The sequence below is a fragment of the Agelaius tricolor genome, unplaced genomic scaffold (genome assembly GCF_023055355.1).
Source record: "Agelaius tricolor isolate 1412-34295 unplaced genomic scaffold, bAgeTri1.0.p SCAF_8, whole genome shotgun sequence".
Lineage (NCBI taxonomy): Eukaryota > Metazoa > Chordata > Aves > Passeriformes > Icteridae > Agelaius > Agelaius tricolor.
This window is the reverse complement of record NW_027269268.1, coordinates 19,870,280-19,891,843: the sequence shown is the minus strand read 5'-3', so window position 1 is coordinate 19,891,843 and position 21,564 is coordinate 19,870,280. Positions and strand designations below refer to the sequence as shown.

At 45.8% G+C, this 21,564-nt stretch overlaps 1 protein-coding gene across 1 annotated transcript; it reads left to right on the top strand.

Annotated features, from left to right (window-relative positions):
• Positions 1–10,079: 10,079 nt before the first annotated feature.
• Positions 10,080–14,317, top strand: LOC139592573 (uncharacterized). The gene is made up of 8 exons (XM_071432675.1): positions 10,080–10,522; positions 11,809–11,863; positions 12,375–12,478; positions 12,890–12,944; positions 13,129–13,220; positions 13,612–13,666; positions 13,779–13,879; positions 14,245–14,317. The coding sequence occupies exons 1-8, from the start codon at positions 10,413–10,415 to the stop codon at positions 14,315–14,317; spliced, it is 645 nt and encodes a 214-aa protein (XP_071288776.1). The 5' UTR covers positions 10,080–10,412.
• Positions 14,318–21,564: the final 7,247 nt, after the last annotated feature.

Below are 21,564 nucleotides of genomic sequence, written 5' to 3'. Positions count from 1 at the left end.
GAAACAAGGGGATTCCCTCCCACCCACCCCCAACTTTCATCTTGTTTGCACATCAGTAGATTTTGGGAGAAGAGACTCTCAGAGGTGGAAATATTTTCTCAGAGTTCAGAGAAAATAGATTAATTGGGATGACAGCCTCTACCTGTTGCTACTTCATGTGCAATACTTCTCCAATTCCCCATAAAACAACCATTTAATTAAGGAGTCAGCTTGACAAAATTAGAATAAACTCCACTGGAGCTTAATGATGACCAGATCCTTTTTGCTGCCAGTTTTCCTCCAAAATGAATAGCAGGCTATCATGGACTCCATCATAGCTGACTTTTGCCTGGCTCTCCTGTTTGCCACTCACATCAGTATGGCTGACTGCCTTAAGAATAGCAAAATCAGCCAGATTTCCCCCTTTCCCATATGACTCATCCAGCACAACACTGGTTGATACTCATTTGTTTCCCAAAATGCCTGTGTGGTGGTGTCACCAGCAGTAATCACCAGCAGCATTTTTATGAAACACTTTTAGCAAAATGTCAGTGGCTTTGCCCAAGCTCTAATAAATATCTTAAGATGAACTGAATCCAGCAGGGACTTTACTCCAAAGTATCAATTCAGCAACACAATTAAGTCCACACTTAAATTATTTTCTATTAAATTATTTTATAAAGCGGGATGAACAAATGACTCAGGGCCTTGGGTCTCAGCATGTTCAGCAGTTCCCAGGCTGTTTGCCCAGAGCTTAATCACAAAACAGCAGTAACAACTGTAACAGAACTCACCTTTTCAGTGATGAGGGGAAAACCCAGTTGCACACATTTTCCTTCTTACATGAGATAGGAACCAGACCAGTAAGTACTTTCCTGTAGCCATTGAAAGATATGATTTAGGATATTTTTTCCTCCTATATATATAATGGCTGAAAAACTGTAGAATGAAAAGCTTTATATGAACCCTCCAGCACTTAGAAAAAACTGACTAAAATGTATTCTCATCATCCAAAGGGTGAGTACTCAGCAGAGAGGGGGAGGAAAGGCTCCACTGCCCCTGAGGACTGGCACAGCATTGCCAGTGCAGCTGGTCCTTTCCTGACCACCTTTCCACCTGGCTCTCTGAGGGCAGTAAGTTATGCGAGCACATCTCCCTTCTTTCTGATACCCCATGGGCAAGGACCATCTTGTGCTACCCTCTCCGGAGGAGGAAATGAATTCAGTGTGAGAAGACAGATGAAGGGCCACCTCATCCTGGTAGCCAGCTCAAACAGCAGGATTTGTTTCTCACTTCACAGCCTGAGGATGCACCATGCTGGTTTCTGCTCTCCAGTACTGAGCAGGCTAATGTACTTCAAACTGAAGTAGGCTCCTCCAAGCTTAGCATGGCTCTGATTGCATTACTCTGCAGTCTTGAGTAATTATCATTGCCAAGGGCTCCTCAGAGCTCAGCACAAGCACCTCTGCAATTGCAGTGCTGCAGAGTCCCCTCCCCCAAAGCTCCCTCTGATGGTCTCTCGTGTTTGACCCCAAGTGCTGCTGGGAGAGTTGGGAAGGGCAGTTCAAAGCAAGAGGGCCAAGTAAAGAAAGAAAGCCTCCTTTCTTCAGTTTCAAGGCTGCACACTAACACACCACCTTTTCCTGCTGTTCACAGCACATCTCTGTTGTCATCTTATTGTAAATCTCCCATACCTTCTGGGCGATTTCTCATGGGCATCTCTTCACAGCACTGACTCCTTCACAGCACAACCAACAAACTCCAACCCTCTTCTCACCCAGCTAACCCACTCTTTTGTAGCACTCTTCTTCTTATTGGACACAGCTGAGGCCTATTCCTAATCTTTGGTGATTGGTACAGCTGCAAGGGCAGGCCTGTTCCTAATCTTTGGTGATTGGTACAGCTGCAACTCCTCAGGTGTGAGATTACCTTCTGCACTGTTCTCTTACATTCTATCCCTCTACACATCTCCACTCCACTCTTCATGGAGCAGCTCCTCAAGGGAGGAGATGTGGGTCCCGCTGGCTGGGACTACAAAGCACATCCTTGGTGGTAAGCAGGATTTCACACTGCAGACACCCTGTGTTGAAAACTGAAAGTGTAGTCTTGAGTGTCAACACACACAAGTTCATTTCTTGAATTTAAGGGTAGGGCTATGCCAGCAAGCAACTGCCTTCATGAAACTAGAAAGATGAGGGTGGCAGAGGAGGCTAACAATTCATGGCAGTGCAAAGATCCAGCCCCTGCAAACGACATCCCACTTGAAGACACTGCTTGACATTAAACCCATCATGAGTGCAAAACCTGCTTGCACTGGGGGCTGGGGTGGGGGGTGGGCACAGGATATTTTTTTGTAGCTTGAACCACAGCTCAGCTGTGACTCTTTTGCAGCAGCTCAGGAAAAAAAAGGAGAATTGCTGGATATCTCAAAAACTGAAGAGAGGAGACAAAAAAAGCAGCCACTAGCCTGGGGTTTGGGGAAAAAACCATTAGCTTGAGCTGTCAAAGAAGAACAGAGAAACCAGCAGGGAGGCTCTGGAAAAAGCCAGCAGAGGAAAGGCCAAAATACTGATGCTCCACAGTGGAGCTAAGGGATGGATGCCCAGGGCAAAGCCACAGAAAAGCCTCAAGGCCAGAAGGTTCAGTCCCTCTGCCACAGGAGCTGCCTTTCACTTAGTCCCATCCCTGTGCAATGTCAGGGCACACTGCAGGGTCAGGAAAGCCCCTCTCCCTAAGGGCATTCCTGTGATGCTGCCCCTCCCGTTCAGGGTGGCTCCATGCCTGGGGAAGCACCACAGCAGGAGTCTGCAGAGCCCTCCTACTGCCAGCATCTTCCCGATGGCATGCCCCAGCTAACTCACCTCTGAGCTGCACTTGGTTCAGATGGGATTCAGCAGCTTAAACTGTTTATTAGTCCATGCTTCAGGAAGCCATTCACCATGCAAGAGGTTTACCTGGAAAGCCCACGGCCTTGTACTTGTGATGAGGAGGCTGCAGGCGGTGCTGGGAGCATCCCTGTGCAGCACCCAAACATATGCAGTGGCTCTGCCACTGCAGGCAGGGCTGCCACTGTCCTGGGTGCAATGCTCAGGCTCCACAGACATATTGGGCTCTGTTTTTTAACAGGGTCCCTTCCCAAAAGTCCTTAGGCAACTCAATGATTCGTTAATCTTCTTCCACTAAGCATCATTGGGGTGGGTGGGGGGCCAGAACAGCTCCCAAAGAATAAAAAAACCTTAGTCCATGGTTCATTAAAATTTTAGTCCATGCCTAGCATTACTGCTCATCTGGAACACAGGAATCTGCTCCTCCAGACCAGGAAGAAAAAACTCTTATTTTAGGCACCAGAAGGCTTTTCATGGCTTCCTGCTGGAATAACTGCAGCCACTGAGCAGTAAATTCAATTCCAGGAGAAAACACTCAAGAGTCCACAGGGATTCACAACTGTATGGAGAAATGAGTGCCTCAAAAATTTACAGGTTTTTAGAAAAATAAATGTTTGTTTTCCCTCCCTCTTGTAAAGAGAAAAATAAAAAAGGAAACATTCTAGCAAACAATTATATTAATATTTACATAGAACATAGGTGTATATTTGCTCTATAGTGTGTTAGCTAGAGAACAAACCACCTGCAGCCTTCCCCCCCACAAAAAAAACCAAAAACAAAACAAAACAGAAAAACTCCCAGGTGCAAGTACCAAAAAAGTCCTGCTAAAAGTCTCCTGAGCTAGTACAGCCCCAGGCCAAAGGACAGAATAAAACCACGCTCTTACTACTCCCTTGGAAGTGGCTCATATTAGCACTGGGGGTTTTGCTCCTCCCTGAAGCCACCTGTGGACAACTCCCACCAGAGCCAGGTGGTGCAGCTCACCTAATGACAAGGCTGAGTTTGTATTTGGAAACCAGCTTTGGAAACCAGCTTTGCCACTGGCTTGATTGGGCCCACATGGAGCATTGTGCTGTTGTCACTCATGTTATGGTTTTAAAGGCAGTCACAGTGACTGACCTGTGAATGATGTGGATTGTGTCCCACTAGTCTGCCAAGGTTTCCATGCATGCCCTTGATCCCAAGAACAGAAGTCATAGGCAGAAATGCCCAAGGAAGAAAAGCTGAGAGATTTTCTTCTTTTTTTTCATCTTTTTTTTTTTTGCTTGTTTTAAGATGAAGTTTCTGCTTAAGCCAAAGGAAAATCTGAATTTGTGGCCTGCACACTCTCTGTGTGCAGCAGGAAACCTGGCTCTTCTGTGCACCACTGGGCTCAGGACATGTGGGTAGCTGCAATGGAACACAAGTTTCAGGACACCTTGTTTATCTGCTGCCTTCCCCAAAAATTATTACTGATATTTTGTTGAGTCTCTTTAAGTATTTAAGAGATTGAAGTCATTGACCATGATTTCTGACAGGCTGTAGTCTCTCTCTGCAAAGTTTTGTACTGCTGAATTAGATCAAATGCTGATGCCTTTGGGGGCAATAAAAATAATTCAGCTGATGACAGAAAATGAATTCTAATTCAGAATAATTCTTGGTAGAAATAATATATTGTTTAATTACAGCCATAACAGCTATTTGATTTTGATATAAGAAGTGGTTACCATAGTGACCCAATTCTTAGAGATAATTTTTGCCTAACATTGTATAAAACACTATATGATACCTGCCTTCACAAGAAAGCAATTTATGAAGATGAGTTTTCCTAGTGCTAGGTCTGGGGTATGAACAAGCAACATAAGCTATAGATGGAAAAACATTTTCCATTATGGTTACTGCCTGAAAAGCCCTATATGCACATCTCCTGCAAGCTCACTCATAGATGTTGCCTCAGATTCAGAGGAAGATACAAATCTTGCTCAGCTTTCAAGACCATGTAGACTCTGTGGAGGAATTTCATACCTCTGTGGATTATTAGAAAAAAATGGGAGAAGGAAATCAGAGACATTTTTGTTCTGCAGAACAAGCCATGCCTACTGCCGACCATCAGGGAGGATAAAAAATGTTTTTACTTTAAACAGTCTTCAAGGACACATACTCTGAAATCACAGCCATTGCTAGAGTCAAGGAAAGGCTCATTTTGACACATGAAGTGAAATGCAATCCTCAGTGAGACTGGTACAAGTTATCATTTGTCAAGTCTATCAGCTTTTTGGGGTTTCTTTTGGTAATCCTTGCCTGTTTCACCACATCCCTGTGGCAGATTTAGAGAGACTGGTCTGCAGGATTGCTCTAGGGGTTGCAGACCTGTCCCTCTGCCAAGCTGTGTGGGAAGCTGGGTGTTTGGCTGCCTCCCACCAATAACATGTCCTTGGCAGCCTGTGAGGACGATGCAGCCCTTTTTTTGCTTGGGTTGCCCAGCAGCAAAACCAGCTTGCCCATGGGCAGGACCCCTGTGGGCAACCACAGCCATGGTCATGGGGCTGAAGGGCTGGGCTGGTTGCTGGACCTTTGCCGCCTTGTGGAATCCAGTTGTTTGTCCGCTCTCAGATTAAAATAATTTTGGTTATTGAAGACGGTGAATTGGAGAGGGAGAGGCAGCACTGATCCAGCTGGGGTGGAAAGTGGGTTTTCTCATGTCATTGTAGGTTTGTTTGTCATCAGTGATCGCCCTGCAGTGCTTTGGTATACAGCATCCTTCACTACGTTCACCCTTCCTAAATTACTTCATGGCCCTTGCTCTGATCCTCAGGGTAGCTCTGATTTGGGAGAGTACAGAGCTGACAACCCCTGTCCAGTGAACCCTGGCTTTCTCACTCCCTGAGGTGTCTTCTCCTCAATCTCCTTTTCTCTCCCAAAATTCCTGGCAAACCATAGCTAATCATGTGAAAACACCAATGCTTTAACTCCAGGTGTATCATATACCAAGCCAGCTCAATCTGGGCTTAGTTTAGGTTGTTAGCTTTTCTTTTTGGAAGTTAATATATGCAAACTTCTTCCTTCCCAAAATGGAAAAGCATTGGGTGTTTCAAAAGTCTTGCACCTTGCTTCAAAGGTGACCCACATGGGAGGAGATGAAACAGGAATGTGGCCTTTGCAGCTTCCCTGGGATATGCAGTGCAGGGGCAGGAAGATTCTCTCCCTCTTACCACTGAGCAATGAATATTTTCAATATCTGCTTTAATTAAAAAGTGTTGGGCCTTACAGTAAAGGTCTCCCAGCCCCTGCTGCCACTGTCCACCAGGGATGAGGGAGATTAGAGCCTTCAAATGTTTGACTTACTAAAATCTGCCCTTCTTCCTCAGTGCTCCCCTGTTCCTTACCCATGTCACCGTGATATTTTCTGGAAAAATCCTTCACCAGGATTTCTTCTCCTGGGAAGTTAAGAAGCCTCAGAGAAAAATGTAAATAATAATTATCTGATTCACTTCTCCTGTGTTTGGCTGCTTTGGAATGTGGTCTGGACATTGTTTACTGGTAGGTGCATGTTTGATTGGTTTCATGTGAATTGTTTTTATTTAATGACCAATCACCATCAGCTGTGTCGGACTCTGAGGAGTCAGTCATGAGTTTTTATTATTCATTCTTGTTAAGCCTTCTGTCTGTATCCTTTCTCTTTCTTTAGTATAGTTTTAGTATAGCTTTCTTTAATATAATATAATAAAATAATAAATCAGCCTTCTGAGAACATGGAGTCAGATTCTCATCTCTCACCTCATTCTGGGGACCTCACAAACACCACATACCCATGATGACACATTTTTGCTAAAAGCCATCCAGTGCTGTCCCAAAACACATGTGGTGCTGAGTCCACTTAGAGAACCTCAGCTGCACCTGGGGCATAAGTGGACAGGCTCTCTGCTTTAACACATGGGATGTCTCAGACTCCTGTAAATCCACTTCATCTCTGTTTAAATACTTTTGCTTTCCAAAAACGTTGGGCCCAAAGGGCAGAGGATTAGATAAGAAAAATACTAAAGGAGATTTAACACTTCATATGAAAATGCTAAGATGCTAAAGCAATTCCAAATATGTAATTAATTAATAAATATATAAGTACCTCATACCAGTCTCAAAGCACTGAATATGAGAGATGATTTGGATATGATGACCAGAGCAAGATTTTGCTTCAATTCCCAGACACAAGACTCAAAATACTGGGAAAGTCATCCCCACCCATTCTTAAACACTCAACAGTTGCCAATTGCCTAAAAGCAACAACTGTAATAACTGAAAATTTGTTGTAAAAAAATATCTTCCTAATGTAAAGCATGAGCTGAAAATGTCCTTGTTCAGCATTGGATGAATTTCCATGCCTCCTCCCACACCAGAGAGCACCCAATGGGACCAGGTGCTGAGAAACATCCCTGCATCTGGCAGGGATAAGATGGGTTCCCTGCTGCTCTCAGGAGCCCCAGCCCAGTCCACAGGTCCAGTGGCAGCATGTCTAGAAGGAAAGCCAATTATTAATTCTGCTTTTTTTGCTGTTTTACCTTTCATAGCAGAGCAGGGCCTTGGGAGGAACGTACTACTCCTGAGAGCAGAGTAAAACTCCTCAACCCCGTTGTGAAATGCTGTCAGAGGAATAGCTGAACACTTGAAAATGTCAAGGCCTCAGAGACTTGCAATAAGGATCTGAATGGTTAGATCCTTTTAACAGATTTGGAAAAAAAAAAGAAACAAACAAAAAACTTCAGATTTTATTTTAGTTGCTATTTACTAGGGTTAAAGTTAAAACAGCAACAGACTAATAAACCTGGAGGAGGAGGGTTAAGGAAGGGTTTAACTTTCCTTCTGATTGGGGGAGGTGTGGTTTAGTGGGGTTTCTTTAGCCACAGAAGACTCCAGTGATGCTCGGGTTGCTCAGGCTGAGGGTGGCGGGAGGTGCAGCTCTGTCCCTGCTCTACCCCTGAGGCCTCATGTGTGGAGCTGTGCCTGGCCGTGCCCAGCAGTGCCCAGCAGGATGTGCCTGTGGAGCTGTGCCCAGCAGTACCCAGCAGGATGGGCCTGTGGAGCTGTGCCCAGCAGTGCCCAGCAGGATGGGCCTGTGGAGCTGTGCCCAGCAGGATGGGCCTGTGGAGCAGGGCCGGAGGAGGCCGTGGGGATGTGTGCAGGCCTGGAGCAGCTGTGCTCTGCAGCCAGGCTGGGAGAGCTGGGGCTGTCCAGCCTGGGGAGGAGCAGGGGCCGGGGAGGCCTCACTGTGGCCTTGCAGTGCCCAAAGGGGCAGAGAGCAATGGGGAAGGGAAGGGTTTTAGATCAGAAGGGGAGACTGGGATCAGATGTTTAGAAGAGCTGTGAGGGCAGTGAGACATTGGACCAGGCTGCCCAGAGAAGCTGTGGATGCCCTGGAACATTCCAGGCCAGGCTGGGCAGGGCCCTGAGCACCCTGATCTGGTGGGTGGCAGCAGCAGCAGGGGATGGTTGAGGTGCCTCCATAGCGCTCTGGAACTCCATGGGTGGGCAGAGCAGACACCCGTTACCTGGGCATGGAATGTTGCCCCTGGTTGCCAGGGGCACTCCTGCTCCCAAGGTTCTGTTGGCATGGACTCTGTTGACGGGTTGAACCCGAGCCAGTTGACGGGTTCTCTGCTGCACAGCAGACGTGGAGCATCCGTCTTCTCCATCCCGGCTGGGAATAGAGAGCGATTTGCTGACATTTGCGAGCCAAACTCTGCACTGACTGTACAGGTGAGGGCAGACGATTCTTGGAAAGGCTTCTGATGCTCAGGGGCTGGGCTGGGCTGCAGGATGGGTGGATGGGCTGCAGGTGGGCTCAAGTACCAGAGTCACGGATTCCTCTCTGGATTTGGACAGGAATTGGGGACTCCGGAATGGGAGTCTTGGGGCATGGGGGTGTTCAAGAAAACTGGCATTCCAAATAGATAATCTCCCCTCTACTTTTCTGATAGGTTTGGAAGAGTAGTTTTCTGTCACACCGAAAAATCTGCAGTGGGCTGCCTGAAGGAACTAAAGGGATTGATCACATCCCTGACGTTCCTTTTTTGGTGTTTGCCCCACTTATTTTGCTGGTGGTTTTTGATCAGAAACCACCATGAGCTCAGTAAGTACTTTGCTACTCGATGGAAACCTGATTCTTAAAACATTTTCCAGGGTACTTCTAGAAAGCATTTCAAGAGTTTGTAGCAAATGCAGAGGAACCTTTGAAAACTTCATGTAACTTGACATTCTGGAATAGTGAAGGTTTTGAATCTCTGTGGGTGTTAGCAGTAGTGCAGAAATGCTTACGGTGGGGGCGGGAAGGTGCTGGAATTGGGAACTGGTCTTTTCATTCCCAAGCCATTGGGACAGGCTCGCTCTTGGGGAGGTGGCTTGTGGGAGATCAGGGGTGACGTCTTTTCCCTGATGTGATGTGCTCAGTTGGGAATGGCCCATAGCACCATTTGGTGTGTATTCCAGCCTTTTCAGGAGAGTTTTCTGTATCCTTGTGTGCTGTCATTGGTGTTGCAAAAACCGAGGTCTGTGTTGAGATTCGTGCCACAGAAAATGCTCAGGCTTTGTTCCCTGTCAGCATCAGCAAAAGCGCCCTGGAGGAGCAGTTGCTTCCCTACCACCTCGGAAACGGATCAGGCTGCTGTCCTCCAGCGCAGGTGGAACTTGGCAGACAGAGCCAAGAGACCTTGAGGAAAGTGGTGCACCTGCCTTTGAGCCTGGTGAGTACAGAAACTGCTTCTGGAGGGTTGAAGACCATCTGGCCATGTGCTTTTGCCAGGTTCTAGGCCCTTTACTGGGGAGGAAGGGAACCTTGGGATTGAGGAAGCACCTGGAATGGCATCCCTAAACAGCAAGCCTTCTGACAACTGTCTTGGTGCTACTGAGCTCGATACACTGGCTGCTAGTGGGAGAGGAGGTGTGTAGCAAAAGTCCTCAAGTGCTGCTCAAAGCCCTGACTGTGTGTTCTGATGAGCTGGCAGTCACTGCAGCTGCCACAGTGGAGGGTGGCAAGCTGAGTTTGGGATCTCCCAAGCTGGATGAAGATGAAGAAAACCTGTCATTAGCTGTGGCCCATCCTTCAGGGGAACATGTACAGCATGATACTTCAAAATGAGGATCCCCTCTATGATTACACCTTTGGTGGGGCTTTTTTTTCCTGTGTGCTAAACATTCCTATATATGAAATGAATAATCTGTTGATGTGAACATCCTGTAAGTTGTTGTCATCCAACAGAAGTTGTTTGGAGCTCAGCTGCTCTTCCTGTTGTTTTGTCCCTTCAGAGGGACAGGGCTGGCAATGCACCCTGTGGACTGTTGAGGGCAAAGCTTGAGTGAAATGTGGTACGCGTTCCTGAAAAAAAGAGACCAAGGGCACAATGAATCCAACCACAGCCTGTTCTACAGTGGTAGCCCATTTCATTCGTCTGCAATCTCTGACCTTGGTTCTAATGTTCTCTTTTTCAACTGGTGAAGAAGTCATAGATCTCACAGGTGAAGACACCATAGATCCCACAGGTGAAGAAGTCATTGATCTCACAGGTGAAGATATCATAAATGTCACAGGCGAAGAACGCAGAGATCTCAGAGCTGAAGAAGTCATTGATCTCACAGCTGAATCTTCAGAGCCTGAAGTCATCACTATCAGTGACGATGAGTCTCCTGTGGTAAGTAGTGAAGGGCACACTCCTCTCCATCTTGCATTCAAATAATTTGCTCTTGAGCTCCTGGGTCTGTCTTCTGGCATCTATCTCTTTGAGTATCACTTGCAGAGAGTGGAAGAATAATCTAAAAGAGCTTGTTGCTTCAGTGATTTAAAGAAAAAGCAAGGGAAAGGACAGGAAGTTTTGACTTCCCAAATAAAAAGTGTTTTCGCTGCAACATCAGTTTAAGGTGCTCTTATCACTGAGGTGCCAAGTGCAACTGCAGCTGACTGGGGTAAAAACCAGTTGTATTTTTATTACTCCAAGAAGTCTTTAAAAATGTCACTTTTTTTTTTCTTTTCATTTCCCTGCTATTTGAAAGAATAGCCCTTGATCCAGCCCACAGTGTAGTTTATTCCCTCAGTTTTGGGATGTCACTGCTGCTGTGTAAAGCAGAATATGCAGCAGGCATAACATAAAGGGTAACTCCTGACAGCATTATTCCTGAGCCTTCGCAAAGGAAAGGCCTCAAACTTTACAAGAGAACCTGCATGACCCAGTTCCAGTTCCACCAAAAGCAAAGTGGGTTTGGATTTGGGGTTCTTTCATCAGCAACTGTTAATCTACTACAAAATATTTTTGGATACCACAGTGCATTTGCCAGTTTGGGGGTAAGAGAGGGAAAGAAACTCCTCCAGGCCCAAATGCAATTAGGAAACTGAAATGGGGGAGCAGGGAGTAGAGTGTTCAGGTGGTTCCTAAGTGCCTCCATGTCTACCCCATTGCAGGACAGACAGCAGAGCCAGCAGCAGCCACATCTTTCAGCATCAGCTGAATCACTGGCAAGGGATGATGAAGAAGAACCAATCTATTTTGATGTGTATGTGACAGATAAATTGACTCTCTAAAATCTAATTTCTGATACATAGCAGAAGGAGATTTTGCCAAGCTTTTGGGTTCTGCTTGATTCTGTGCCAAAACTTCAGAATTGGAATAGAGTGGCCTGACAGAAAGAGAAGTAATTTTAAAAAAGCCGACAAAAAAAGCAAAAAAAAAAAAAAAAATCCAGTAGAAACCATTCTTCTCTTGCATGAAGCCATTACTGCATGCTTCTTCAGTATGGCTTGAAATGCGTGCAGTATGTAAAAGCTCTGGGAATGATTGTGTTGTTGGGCTGAGATATTGCTAAATCAAAATAGGGGATGTTTTAAGTACCAATATTTTCTTTGGTGGTAACCCTTGGTACTCAGGAAATAAATGGCTCCATGTTTAAATGGTTGCATGTTCTCCTGGTTCTCCTCTCTCTCTAGTGATTGGCGGCGATTTAATTGTGAACGTTCATATTGGTCAGATGAGGAATCAATGGTGAGGATCCACATGTTCTTGTCCTTTCTGGTCTGTGGGAGGGAAAGGGACAAAAGGGGAGCTGCACAACTCAGACGTTTGAGGTGGGTGCCACGGGCAGCCGGCTGGAAGCACAGCCCTTGCTGAGAAGCTCCCACTTGAACATCCCTCCAAGTGCCTCCTTGGTGGTGTCCATAGAGGGAGAAGCCCTCTGGCAGAGGGCTCTGGAACTGGCAGATCTGTGTGTTCCTTGTACTTCTAGCATTGAGTGATAGATTGCACAATTCCCAGTCCAGTTTTCCTGGTGCCAATAGAGCAGCAAACTGGAATTCTTTACTCCCAATGCCTGTTGTGGTTTCCTTTCTTCAGCAGTGGTTCACCTTATACTGAATGTTTATGGATATCACATTTGAATTTTCCGTTTTGAGGGAGAAGGAGGGAAAGAAATGGCTCTAGGCCCAAATCCAGTTAGGGAGCTGAAACAGAGGAGGAATGTGGTTCCTAATCTGTCTCCATTTCTACCCCATTGCAGGACAGGGAGCAGAACCAGCAGCACCCAAATGTTTCCAGTGCAGCAGGGAATTCACCTGATCTACTGGCAAGGAATGATGAAGAGGAACCAAGGAATGTTGATGGGTATGCAAGAGAGAAAGTGTCTCTCTAAACTCTGATTTCTGATATATGGTAAAACCATTTTTTTTTGCCAGGCTTTTGGGTTCTTCTCGATTCTGTGCAAAACACTTCAGACCTAGAATAAAGTGGTCGGTCTGGAAAAGTAGTAATAAAAAAAAAAGAGGAAAAACCCAACCTGCAAAATCCAGCAGAAACCTTTCTCCTCTGTTCATAAAGCCCTTTAGCAGAATGGCTTCACACGTGCTGAAATTCTTGAAGTACATAAAAGTTCTTGGAATGATTGTGATGCTGGGATGGGACATTGCAAAATCAGAAATAAGAAATGTTTCAATAACTGACAGTTTGTGTACTGGGAACTCTTGGTTCACAGTGAAATTAATGGCTGCATGTTCTTTCTGGTTCTGTTCTCTCTAGTGCACAGCCAGCAGGTCCTGCCAATCCTCCAGCTAGTGAGGATGAGGACTCAGAGGTGAGGATCCACATGTTGATTTGTTCAGCCAGAATGAAGTGTTTAGAGCTGTGACAGCAGAATTTGCTCTTTTGGGGGAGAACGAGGGAAAGAAACAGCTCCAGACCAAACGGAATTAAGAAACTGAAACAAGGGAGCAAGGAGGAAGGTATTCCTAGGTGCCTCCATTTCTATCTCACTGCAGGACTGGGAGCCCCCACAATTTTTCAGAAGAGCAGAGAATTCAGCTGAGCAACCTGCAAGGGATACTGGAGAGGAACCAAGAGATAATCAAGGGTATGGGAGAGAGAAACTGTCTTTCTAATTTCTGATATATGGTAAACCCAATTTTTTGCTAAGCTTTTGGGTTCTGCTTGATTCTGTGTCAAAACATCAGACCTAGAATACAGTGTCCTGAAGAGAAGTAATGAAAAAATCAAGCAGCAAAATCCAGCAGAAGCCTTTCTTCTCTGTGCATGAAGACATTGTTAAATGTTTCTTAAATAAGGCTTGAGATATGCTGAAATGCTTGCAGTACATAAAAGCTATGGGAATGACTGTGTTGTTGGGCTGGGATGTTGCTAAATCAGAATAGGGAATGTTTCAATTTTTGACAGCTTATGTTTCAGCAATCCTTGGTGCCCAGTGAAGTTAATGCTGCATGTACTTCTGGTTCTGTTCCCTTTAGGAGATGGCCAGACAGTGTATACGTTGCTCGATTTTGGATGCATTATTACTCAGAGGTAAGGACCCACACCTCCAGCCCAAGCCCAGTTAAGGAACAGAAACAGGGAGAGCATGGAGGAGGGTGTTCAGTTGGTTCCTAATGCCTCCATTTCTACTCTGATGCAACAGTGGTGGTACTTGCGGCAGCAGCCACATTTCGTCAGAGCAGAAGATAATTCAGCTGTGCTAGTGATGGGGAACAACGAAGAGGAACAAAGAGATAATGATGAGTACGTAAGAGAAAATGTCTCTTCAAAGCCTGATTTCTACTATACCATAGAAACATTTTTGGGGTCTACTTGATTCTGTGTGAAAAAAATTGATTTGGCATATAGTGGCCTGTCTGTAAGAGAACCAAACACCAAAGTCCAGAAGAAACCTTACTGCTCTCTTCAACAATATTGAATGCTTCTCAGAGAATGGCCTGAGTTGCACTGCAGTACATAAAAGTTTTTTGAATGGTTGTGTTAGTGGGTTGGGATGTTGCTAAATCATAATAGGGGGTGTTTCAATCACTTACAGTTTATGTATCAGTAACCCTTGATAGACAGTGGAATTAATGGCTGCATGTTCTTTCTGGTTCTGTTCCCACTAGTGCACAGCAAGCAGGTCCTTCCAGACCTCCAGCTAGTGAGGATGAGGACTCAGAGGTGAGGATCCACTCATAATTTCTACTTTGTGGGAGGGGAGGGGACAGAGGGGTTGCTGTACAACTCAGTTGTTTGAGGTGGGTGCCACAGGCAGCTGGCTGGAAGCACAGCCCTTGCTGGGAAGCTCCAACTTACCCATCCCTCCAAGTGCCTCCTTGATGGTGTCCACAGAGGGAGAAGCCCTCTGGCAGAGGGCTCTGGAACTGGCAGATCTGTGTGTTCCTTGTAGTTCTAGCATTGAGTGATAGATTGCACATATTTCCAGTTCAGTTTTCCTGGTGCCAATAGAGCAGCAAACTGGAATTCTTTACTCCCAATGCCTGTTGTGGTTTCCTTTCTTCAGCAGTGGTTCACCTTATACTGAATGTTTATGGATATCACATTTGAATTTTCCCTTTTGAGGAAGAAGGAGGGAAAGAAACAGCTCTAGGCCAAATTGAATTAGGGAGCTGAAACAGGTGGGGAGGGAGGAAGGTGTTCAGGGGGTTCCTAAGCTACCTCTATTTCTACCCTGTTGCAGCAATGAGAGCAGAATCAGCAGCACCCACTTCTTTGTTTTTCAGGGCAGCAGCTCTTTGTGCTACTGCTTTGAATGTTCCTAACCAAACATAGAGGGTGATAGCCTACCCTTGCTCACCTCCCCTGCTGTAACTGCTTTCTGAGCTGAGGCTTGTGTGAAGCACCAGTGGGCTCACCAAATCTAATTGTATCTTCTTTTCTCTCCCTTCCCATGTGTTCCCTTCCCATCAATGGAAGCTTCTTGAAGGTGAGTTGATGTTTTACAGTTGGCAATGGAATTGTCCTAAACATAATAAATATATATATTTTTTTATTTTTTTTAAAGAAACTCAAGCAGCAGGGATTGAAACTGCCTTTAGCGAAAGGCAAAGGGCAGTGCTTATATACAGCAATAGAGCAAATGTTTTGTGTTGGTCTGTAGCAGAATAGTCACAATATCTGGAAGGGTTCGACCTTACTATTTGGGAAAGTAGTTTGTTGAAGATTGTTTTTAACCCAGCTGAATAGTCCTTTTAAAATAGGAACCATTGCTGACTATTTATATAACTCATTTCAAGGGTAGCTCCAGGGAGAGAGAGAATAATAGCACTAACTTCTGAAAATTAAATTACAGTGCATGAACAAGAAAGGAGAAATATTACACTGAACAGCCAGGAACAGGTGGATGGCTCTGGTAATGGAACAGGAGCTAATGATGCACCTGTGGCTGACTCAGCCCCTGCAGAACAGGGAGCAGAGGAGGAGGACACTGAAAGTTCAGAGTATGTATGGCTCCTGCCCTACGAAACACAGAGCCTTTGTGTGCCTTTCTTTCTTTCCTGTGTAGCACTAAGTTATACTGCTGTGCCTGGTTTATATTTGAGGCCTTCCCATTCTCTATGTATTTCCCTCCCTCTCCCATGTTGCATGATGATCAAATGATACCATTTGCATTTTGGGAGAAAAAGGCAGCCCAGGGCAGATGTACAACTTTGCACAGAACCTGAGAGATGAGTGTGGGGGTATGGCAAGGAAGGGGGATTGGTCACAGGCCATAGCTCAGTATTGCATTTGCTTTTTCTGGCAAGCTCTAGTAGTGATGTTAGATATGGAAATGCTTCCATTGTTATCAATTGGGCTTGGCATCATGGAACTGGCAGGCAGCAGCTGGGCAAATTTCAGCAGAAATTCCCTGCTGGAATGGTGCCAGCTGGGCGCCTTTCTCCTGGAGCTGGAGCCCTTCTTCCCAAGGTAGACTTGCACACAGGCAGTTGTGGAGGTCATGCTTTTATGGCCAGTGCTGGATGTCACAGGCCTTGCTTTGTTTCCTCCTGTGGTGGAGATCTTGCAGTTGAAGTTGGATGCCTGCACAGTAAAATCCCCATTCTGCAGAGAAACAGGAAAGTCCTGCTGTAGGAGCACTCCATCAGGATAAGAAAGATTCATTAGACTGATGAATTAATTCATTAGACTGATTAAATTAAATTGGGTGTCTGTGTCACTAGGGAAGACAAAGAACATAAGAATTATGGTATAAGGTTATAAGGTTTTCTAAAGTGGCTTTTTGGGGTGGGGGGAAAGACACAGGTTTTACTATAACTGGTGTGCTTTGAGCCTTTTGGAAAGGCAATACAGGAGAGAACTTGAGTATGGAACTTTTAGGTGTCAGGCCTTAAATGTGCCACTAAAGGGCTTCTACTATTCTAAGCCATCATGCATTTTGCCAATGAATTTGTAGATGTTTAAATTTTGGTTTTTAAGTCTGTTGGTGAACAAATCCCACCACTTGGTTAATATAAAAAAAGGCATATTTTGTTCCTTCAGTCTCAAGCTTCTCAGTTACTGAATGTAACTGCTCTGTTAGGTAAGGCTGAAAGAGTTCAGTGCTGCAGCATTTAAAATTGACCAAAGGCTCCTTCCCAGGGCTGGATCTTGGCAGAGCCGTGTTACTCTGTGGTTTAAAACTGGGTCCTGGAATGAATATTCTGGGGTGAAGAGTTCCCAGAGGACAGCTGGATGCTGTAGTTAAAAAGCTCTTACTGATGACCTACTGGAAGTCAAAGTTGCCATACAGAAACTACTGGCCAGTGCTAGAGACTGCTTTTACTTCAAATCCCAGAGCAGGGTGACTGACTGCACCTTTCTCCTGGTGAAACCAGGACACCCTTTCCCTCAGGGCAGCAAGACCCCCAAATCCTCATTAAATGCAGCACACAGAGACTTAAAGAGAGCTGGGTTCTTCAAAGGAGATGTATCATGGCCAGTCAGTGCAGTTGCATGATTATGTGAGATGTAATGTATCAATAACCATTGAAGTGTGCTGATCTTAACGGCTGTACTTTCTTTCTAGTTCTATTCCCTCAAGTGCACAGCAAGGAGTTGTCATTAGGTGTCCCATTTGCATGGATTCTTACTCAGAGGTAAGGATGCACCTGTGATGGTCCTTTCTGCTTTGTGGGAGGAGAAAGCCAGAAGGGGAGCTGCACAAGTCAGTTGGATGATGTGGGGTGCTGTGGGCAGCTGGCTGGAAGCACAGCCCTTGCTGTGAAGCTCCACAAGTCACTTCTTGATGGTGAATGTAGAGGGAGAAGCCTTTGCCAAGATGGCACTGGCACATCTGTGGGTCCCTCATTAGTCTAACTGATTCCAGATGCTCTAAATAGAGCCTCTGGTGCCAATAGAGCAGCACACTCAAATTCTTTCCTCTCAATACATGTTTTCTTTCTTCCAGTTTGTGCAACGTGGACGACAGCTTATGTCAACCCTGTGTGGCCATGTCTTCTGCAGCAGGTGCCTCCCTCTTGCTCTGGAGGCTTCTCACATGTGCCCAACCTGCAGGGTGGAGCTCAGTCCAGAACTATACCATCCCGTTTATTTATGAATGCTTCTGTTTCTCAGGACATACTTAGATGACTTAGATGGTTATAGACTTAGATGGTTATAGACTTAGATGGTTATAGACTTAGATGGTTATAGACTTAGATGGTTAGAGACTTAGATGGTTATAGACTTAGATGGTTAGAGACTTAGATGGTTAGAGACGTAGATGGTTTGAGACTTAGATGGTTAGAGACTTAGATAGTTATAGACTTAGATAGTTATAGAGACTTCTTTCTTTATGGATATAGTTCTTCCTATATATAGTTTCATTTTTGATTAATTCAATTTAAATAAAGTTTTGACTGATTTAAATATTGTCTGTCTGCTCTTCTGTGTTGGACTGTGCTGATAGGCAGAGATGTTGTCTAACAGGTGGAAGTAAGGCTCTTGGTTGGAGCAGTCAGAAGCTTGTTCTTTTCCTCTCCCTGTAGTCATTGATTTGGGGGCAATGTGCTTGTGGTGGTTTGACAGGAAATATGTTTTCTGGGATGCTGTGGTCAGGCCAATGGGTGCTCAGATTTTAATATTGGCACCTAATGTGGCCATTGGGACATTGGGTCCGCCTCTGAGCACACGGGGTTAAAGCAGGGCTCTCCCTTGGGAGGCTCTCTTGGGAAAGGTTCAGAGCTGCCCTGCCCGGCTGCGGGCTGGGCGGGGCAGGGGCAGCCATGGGGCCGGGTGAGGTAGGCCCAGGGGCAGCCATGCGGCCGGGTGAGGTAGGCCCAGGGGCAGCCATGGGGCCGGGTGAGGTAGGCCCAGGGGCAGCCATGGGGCCGGGTGAGGTAGGCCCAGGGGCAGCCATGCGGCTGGGTGAGGTAGGCCCAGGGGCAGCCATGCGGCCGGGTGAGGTAGGCCCAGGGGCAGCCATGGGGCCGGGTGAGGTAGGCCGGGCCCTGGATAGAAGGGAGGGGAAGGCCCCTGCAGGATGGAAGGGTGGAGGGGCACTGAGAGGCATCGGGCAGCCACCACCTCCAGGAGAGACAGAGAGAGAGCCGGTGCCTGTGCTTGTGGCACCTTGAAATTTAATAGTGGCCGGCCGAGGAGGAGAAAGGGGAGGGTGCAGCGAGAAGGTGCCCAGCAGGGAAGCCATGGGAGTTCTGGACAGAAAGAGCCTCAGATTTTTAACCCTTTTCTTGGATGATGGAAACCTTACAAATGCTAATCCTCCTGGAGCTGAATGAGAAGAGAGATAGAGATATGATAAGAGGAAGTGGGCCACAAGAGAAATAGAGAAGAACTCAGGTGGAAGAGATGATGGAGTAGCTTATGCTGGACTCTTTTTGTGTAGCCATGGACAGAACCATATTCCTTGTGATACAGGGACTGCATTCTAGGGGGAGGCAATGCCTCAGGACCAAGAGGGTTCGGTGTGGGTACCCCTCGGCCCTAGGGGGTGAAAAATATGGGGGGGACAGATGTCCCAAAGTTGAGACTGTGCCTTTTTGGAGTGGGATGAAGCATCCTTAAAAGTCGACCCTAGAAGCAGCTCTGGTCTGTGTTCAGTGGTGAGAGCGCTGGACATGAAAGGAAGAGGTCACCATTGGCACAAGAAGGACTCCTTCTCCTCTCGATGAAGTGAGGATTGAGTATTCTGAAGGGTGGTGCCGGACCAAGAGTCGATGATTTGGGGGTTGTATTGCATTGGGAATTTGCTGGGGAGGAGGAGGAGATGTATTTGTGAAGTTTTCATTTTCCTTGTGTGTTTCTTTTTTTTTTTTTTCCTTTCCCTTGTAGTTTAGTTAATAATTTTTTTTCCTAAGTGGGAGCCTGCTTTGCTTATTCCTGGTCACATCTCACAGCAGAAACCAGGGAGAGGGTATTCTCATGGGGGCACTGGCATTGTGCCAGTGTCAAACCATGACAGTGCTAAAGCCACAAGCTTTGTAGTTCTTGTGGCCAGCATGTGTTGTATGGGGAAAAAGAAACAGGGCCTGCTTGGGGGGCAAGGCCTTGTATTTCTCAGGCCAGACTCTGGTGGATATTTTGGTGAAAATGTCATGATTTCGGTGCTCTGAAGATTGAAAGAACAGCAAGTTGTTCACAGATGCAAAGAAAACAGTTTTCTTTGAGAATAACTTGTAGGTATCCAGACAGCTTGTTTATGGTCCAAGCTGTTCCATTATGTTGTGGTTAAAGCATTCCATTGATGACTGCCAGCTGATGACAGGAGCATTGCCAGCTTCTCTGAAGCTCTTTGCCCTTCTAAAAAGCCTGTAAGATTAAGGGCAATCAGAAGAATACAGATATGTAGACTGCTGTGTTCAACACAGCCTGAAAAACAGAAGACAGAAGTGAGTAGTCAGGTAAAGAAACAAAGCATCACCATCTCACCATTTACCTTTCCCACTGCAAAAGCAAATTGTCTCCAGAGGGGACGAGGAGCTAGTAGCAGCTCCTAGACCCAGGTTGCTGTCATGGGCTGGCAGCAAGTGGCCCCATCCATCTCAGGAGTTACATGGGATGTGGCCAGCGGGTGCCAATGGCATGTACCTGTAGGAATGTGCTCCCTGTTGATGGAATGACCAAATTATCCTTTGTCTCCTTAAAAAAGAAAAAAAGCCTAGAAGTTTCTCTCCTCAATTAGGTAAAAAGACACCTCAAAGGACCTTGGTGACTTCACCTCAAACTTAAAAAGAGCCAATTGGACAGAAGCAAAAAAGTCCCACCTGAGCAATTCACTAGAAAAAGAAGAGAACAAAGGAACTAATTGCTTTTGTGGGGTGTTTTACCAGGAGCAAGAGCCTCTTGCCCCTGGCTTGGGTTTTCTCTATAAAGAGATTTGTCATTTTGCCTCTTATTAAAACTTTCCTGTTTCCAACACTACCATAGAAGCCATCCTGCTGATTTTATGCCCTCAGAGGTAGCAGAGCTACCTTGGGTGTGATACATTTCTCCAAGAGCTCATAAGACCTGGCTCGAGGAGATCATTTGTATCACATACCTGTCCATATATTCAGGAGAAGGCATCCTACTGAAGGCACAAGTCCTTTAACCACCTGCACTTCCCAAGTGAGACCTGCACTTCCCAAGCTCTGGTTCCAGTGCTGGTGAACACCACCTACCAGCTGGCCATGGTACTTCACAGCTCAAGGACTGCTGAAATACCCTTCCCTGCATGGGAGCCCTGTACAAGGGCTCGTCATGCATTTCCCTGTGAAAAATTCTTCTGTTTCATCAGCGGAGTTTTCATTTCCTGGGGATGGAAACCCCAAGGAAAAATAAACCATCATTGACTTCTCCACCTACCCACCACCACTGCATGTGGTGTGCACCCGGGGCTCATCTAAGGGCATTTGCAATCAGAACGCTGAATTTCATGCTGCTTGAAGAGAAAGAAAATCAAGAAAGATGGTTATTTTCTTACACTGATATTTCTAGTCTCTCTGGATTAAAAGATTAAAGTTTGCTGCAAGTTGTCCAATATAAAAAGCACTGCTTCATTTTGTAGAGCAACTTTTTAACAGGTATTTTCAGGATAGGAATTCTTTAGTTCTCTATTGCAGTTTATGGATTTTATAGATTGTATATTTGGGAAGCTGTGCTTTTACTTCTCCCAACAGATCCAAACCACTGCTTTGATTTGTTTGCTTGTTTTACACCTGCTCCAGAAGTTTCAGCATTTCTCTAGCAATTTGCTGTGTTGTGCTGGACATTGCAAGCCAGCTTAGCTAAAAGCAGACCAGTTTGGATTAATATGGGAGATGAAAGCAAATGGCAAGCAAAAGGAGTGGTTGCCAAGGCATCGATGCTCAGAGGCAGTTTTGGAGGCTGATGAAACACGTTTGCCAGCTAAATATTTCTGGTAAGGCACCTGCTGTCACAGAGCTTCAGGTAAGCCACGAAACCATGGAGGGTGAACAATTAAAAAGTTAACTTAAATTTAAATA

Coding starts and splice junctions, on each gene's coding strand:
- LOC139592573 (XM_071432675.1), top strand. CDS start 10,413: ATGTCACAGGCGAAGAACGCAGAGATCTCAGAGCTGAAGAAGTCATTG. Junction 10,523..11,808: donor GTGACGATGAGTCTCCTGTG/GTAAGTAGTGAA, acceptor CTCTCTCTCTAG/TGATTGGCGGCGATTTAATT. Junction 11,864..12,374: donor GGTCAGATGAGGAATCAATG/GTGAGGATCCAC, acceptor ACCCCATTGCAG/GACAGGGAGCAGAACCAGCA.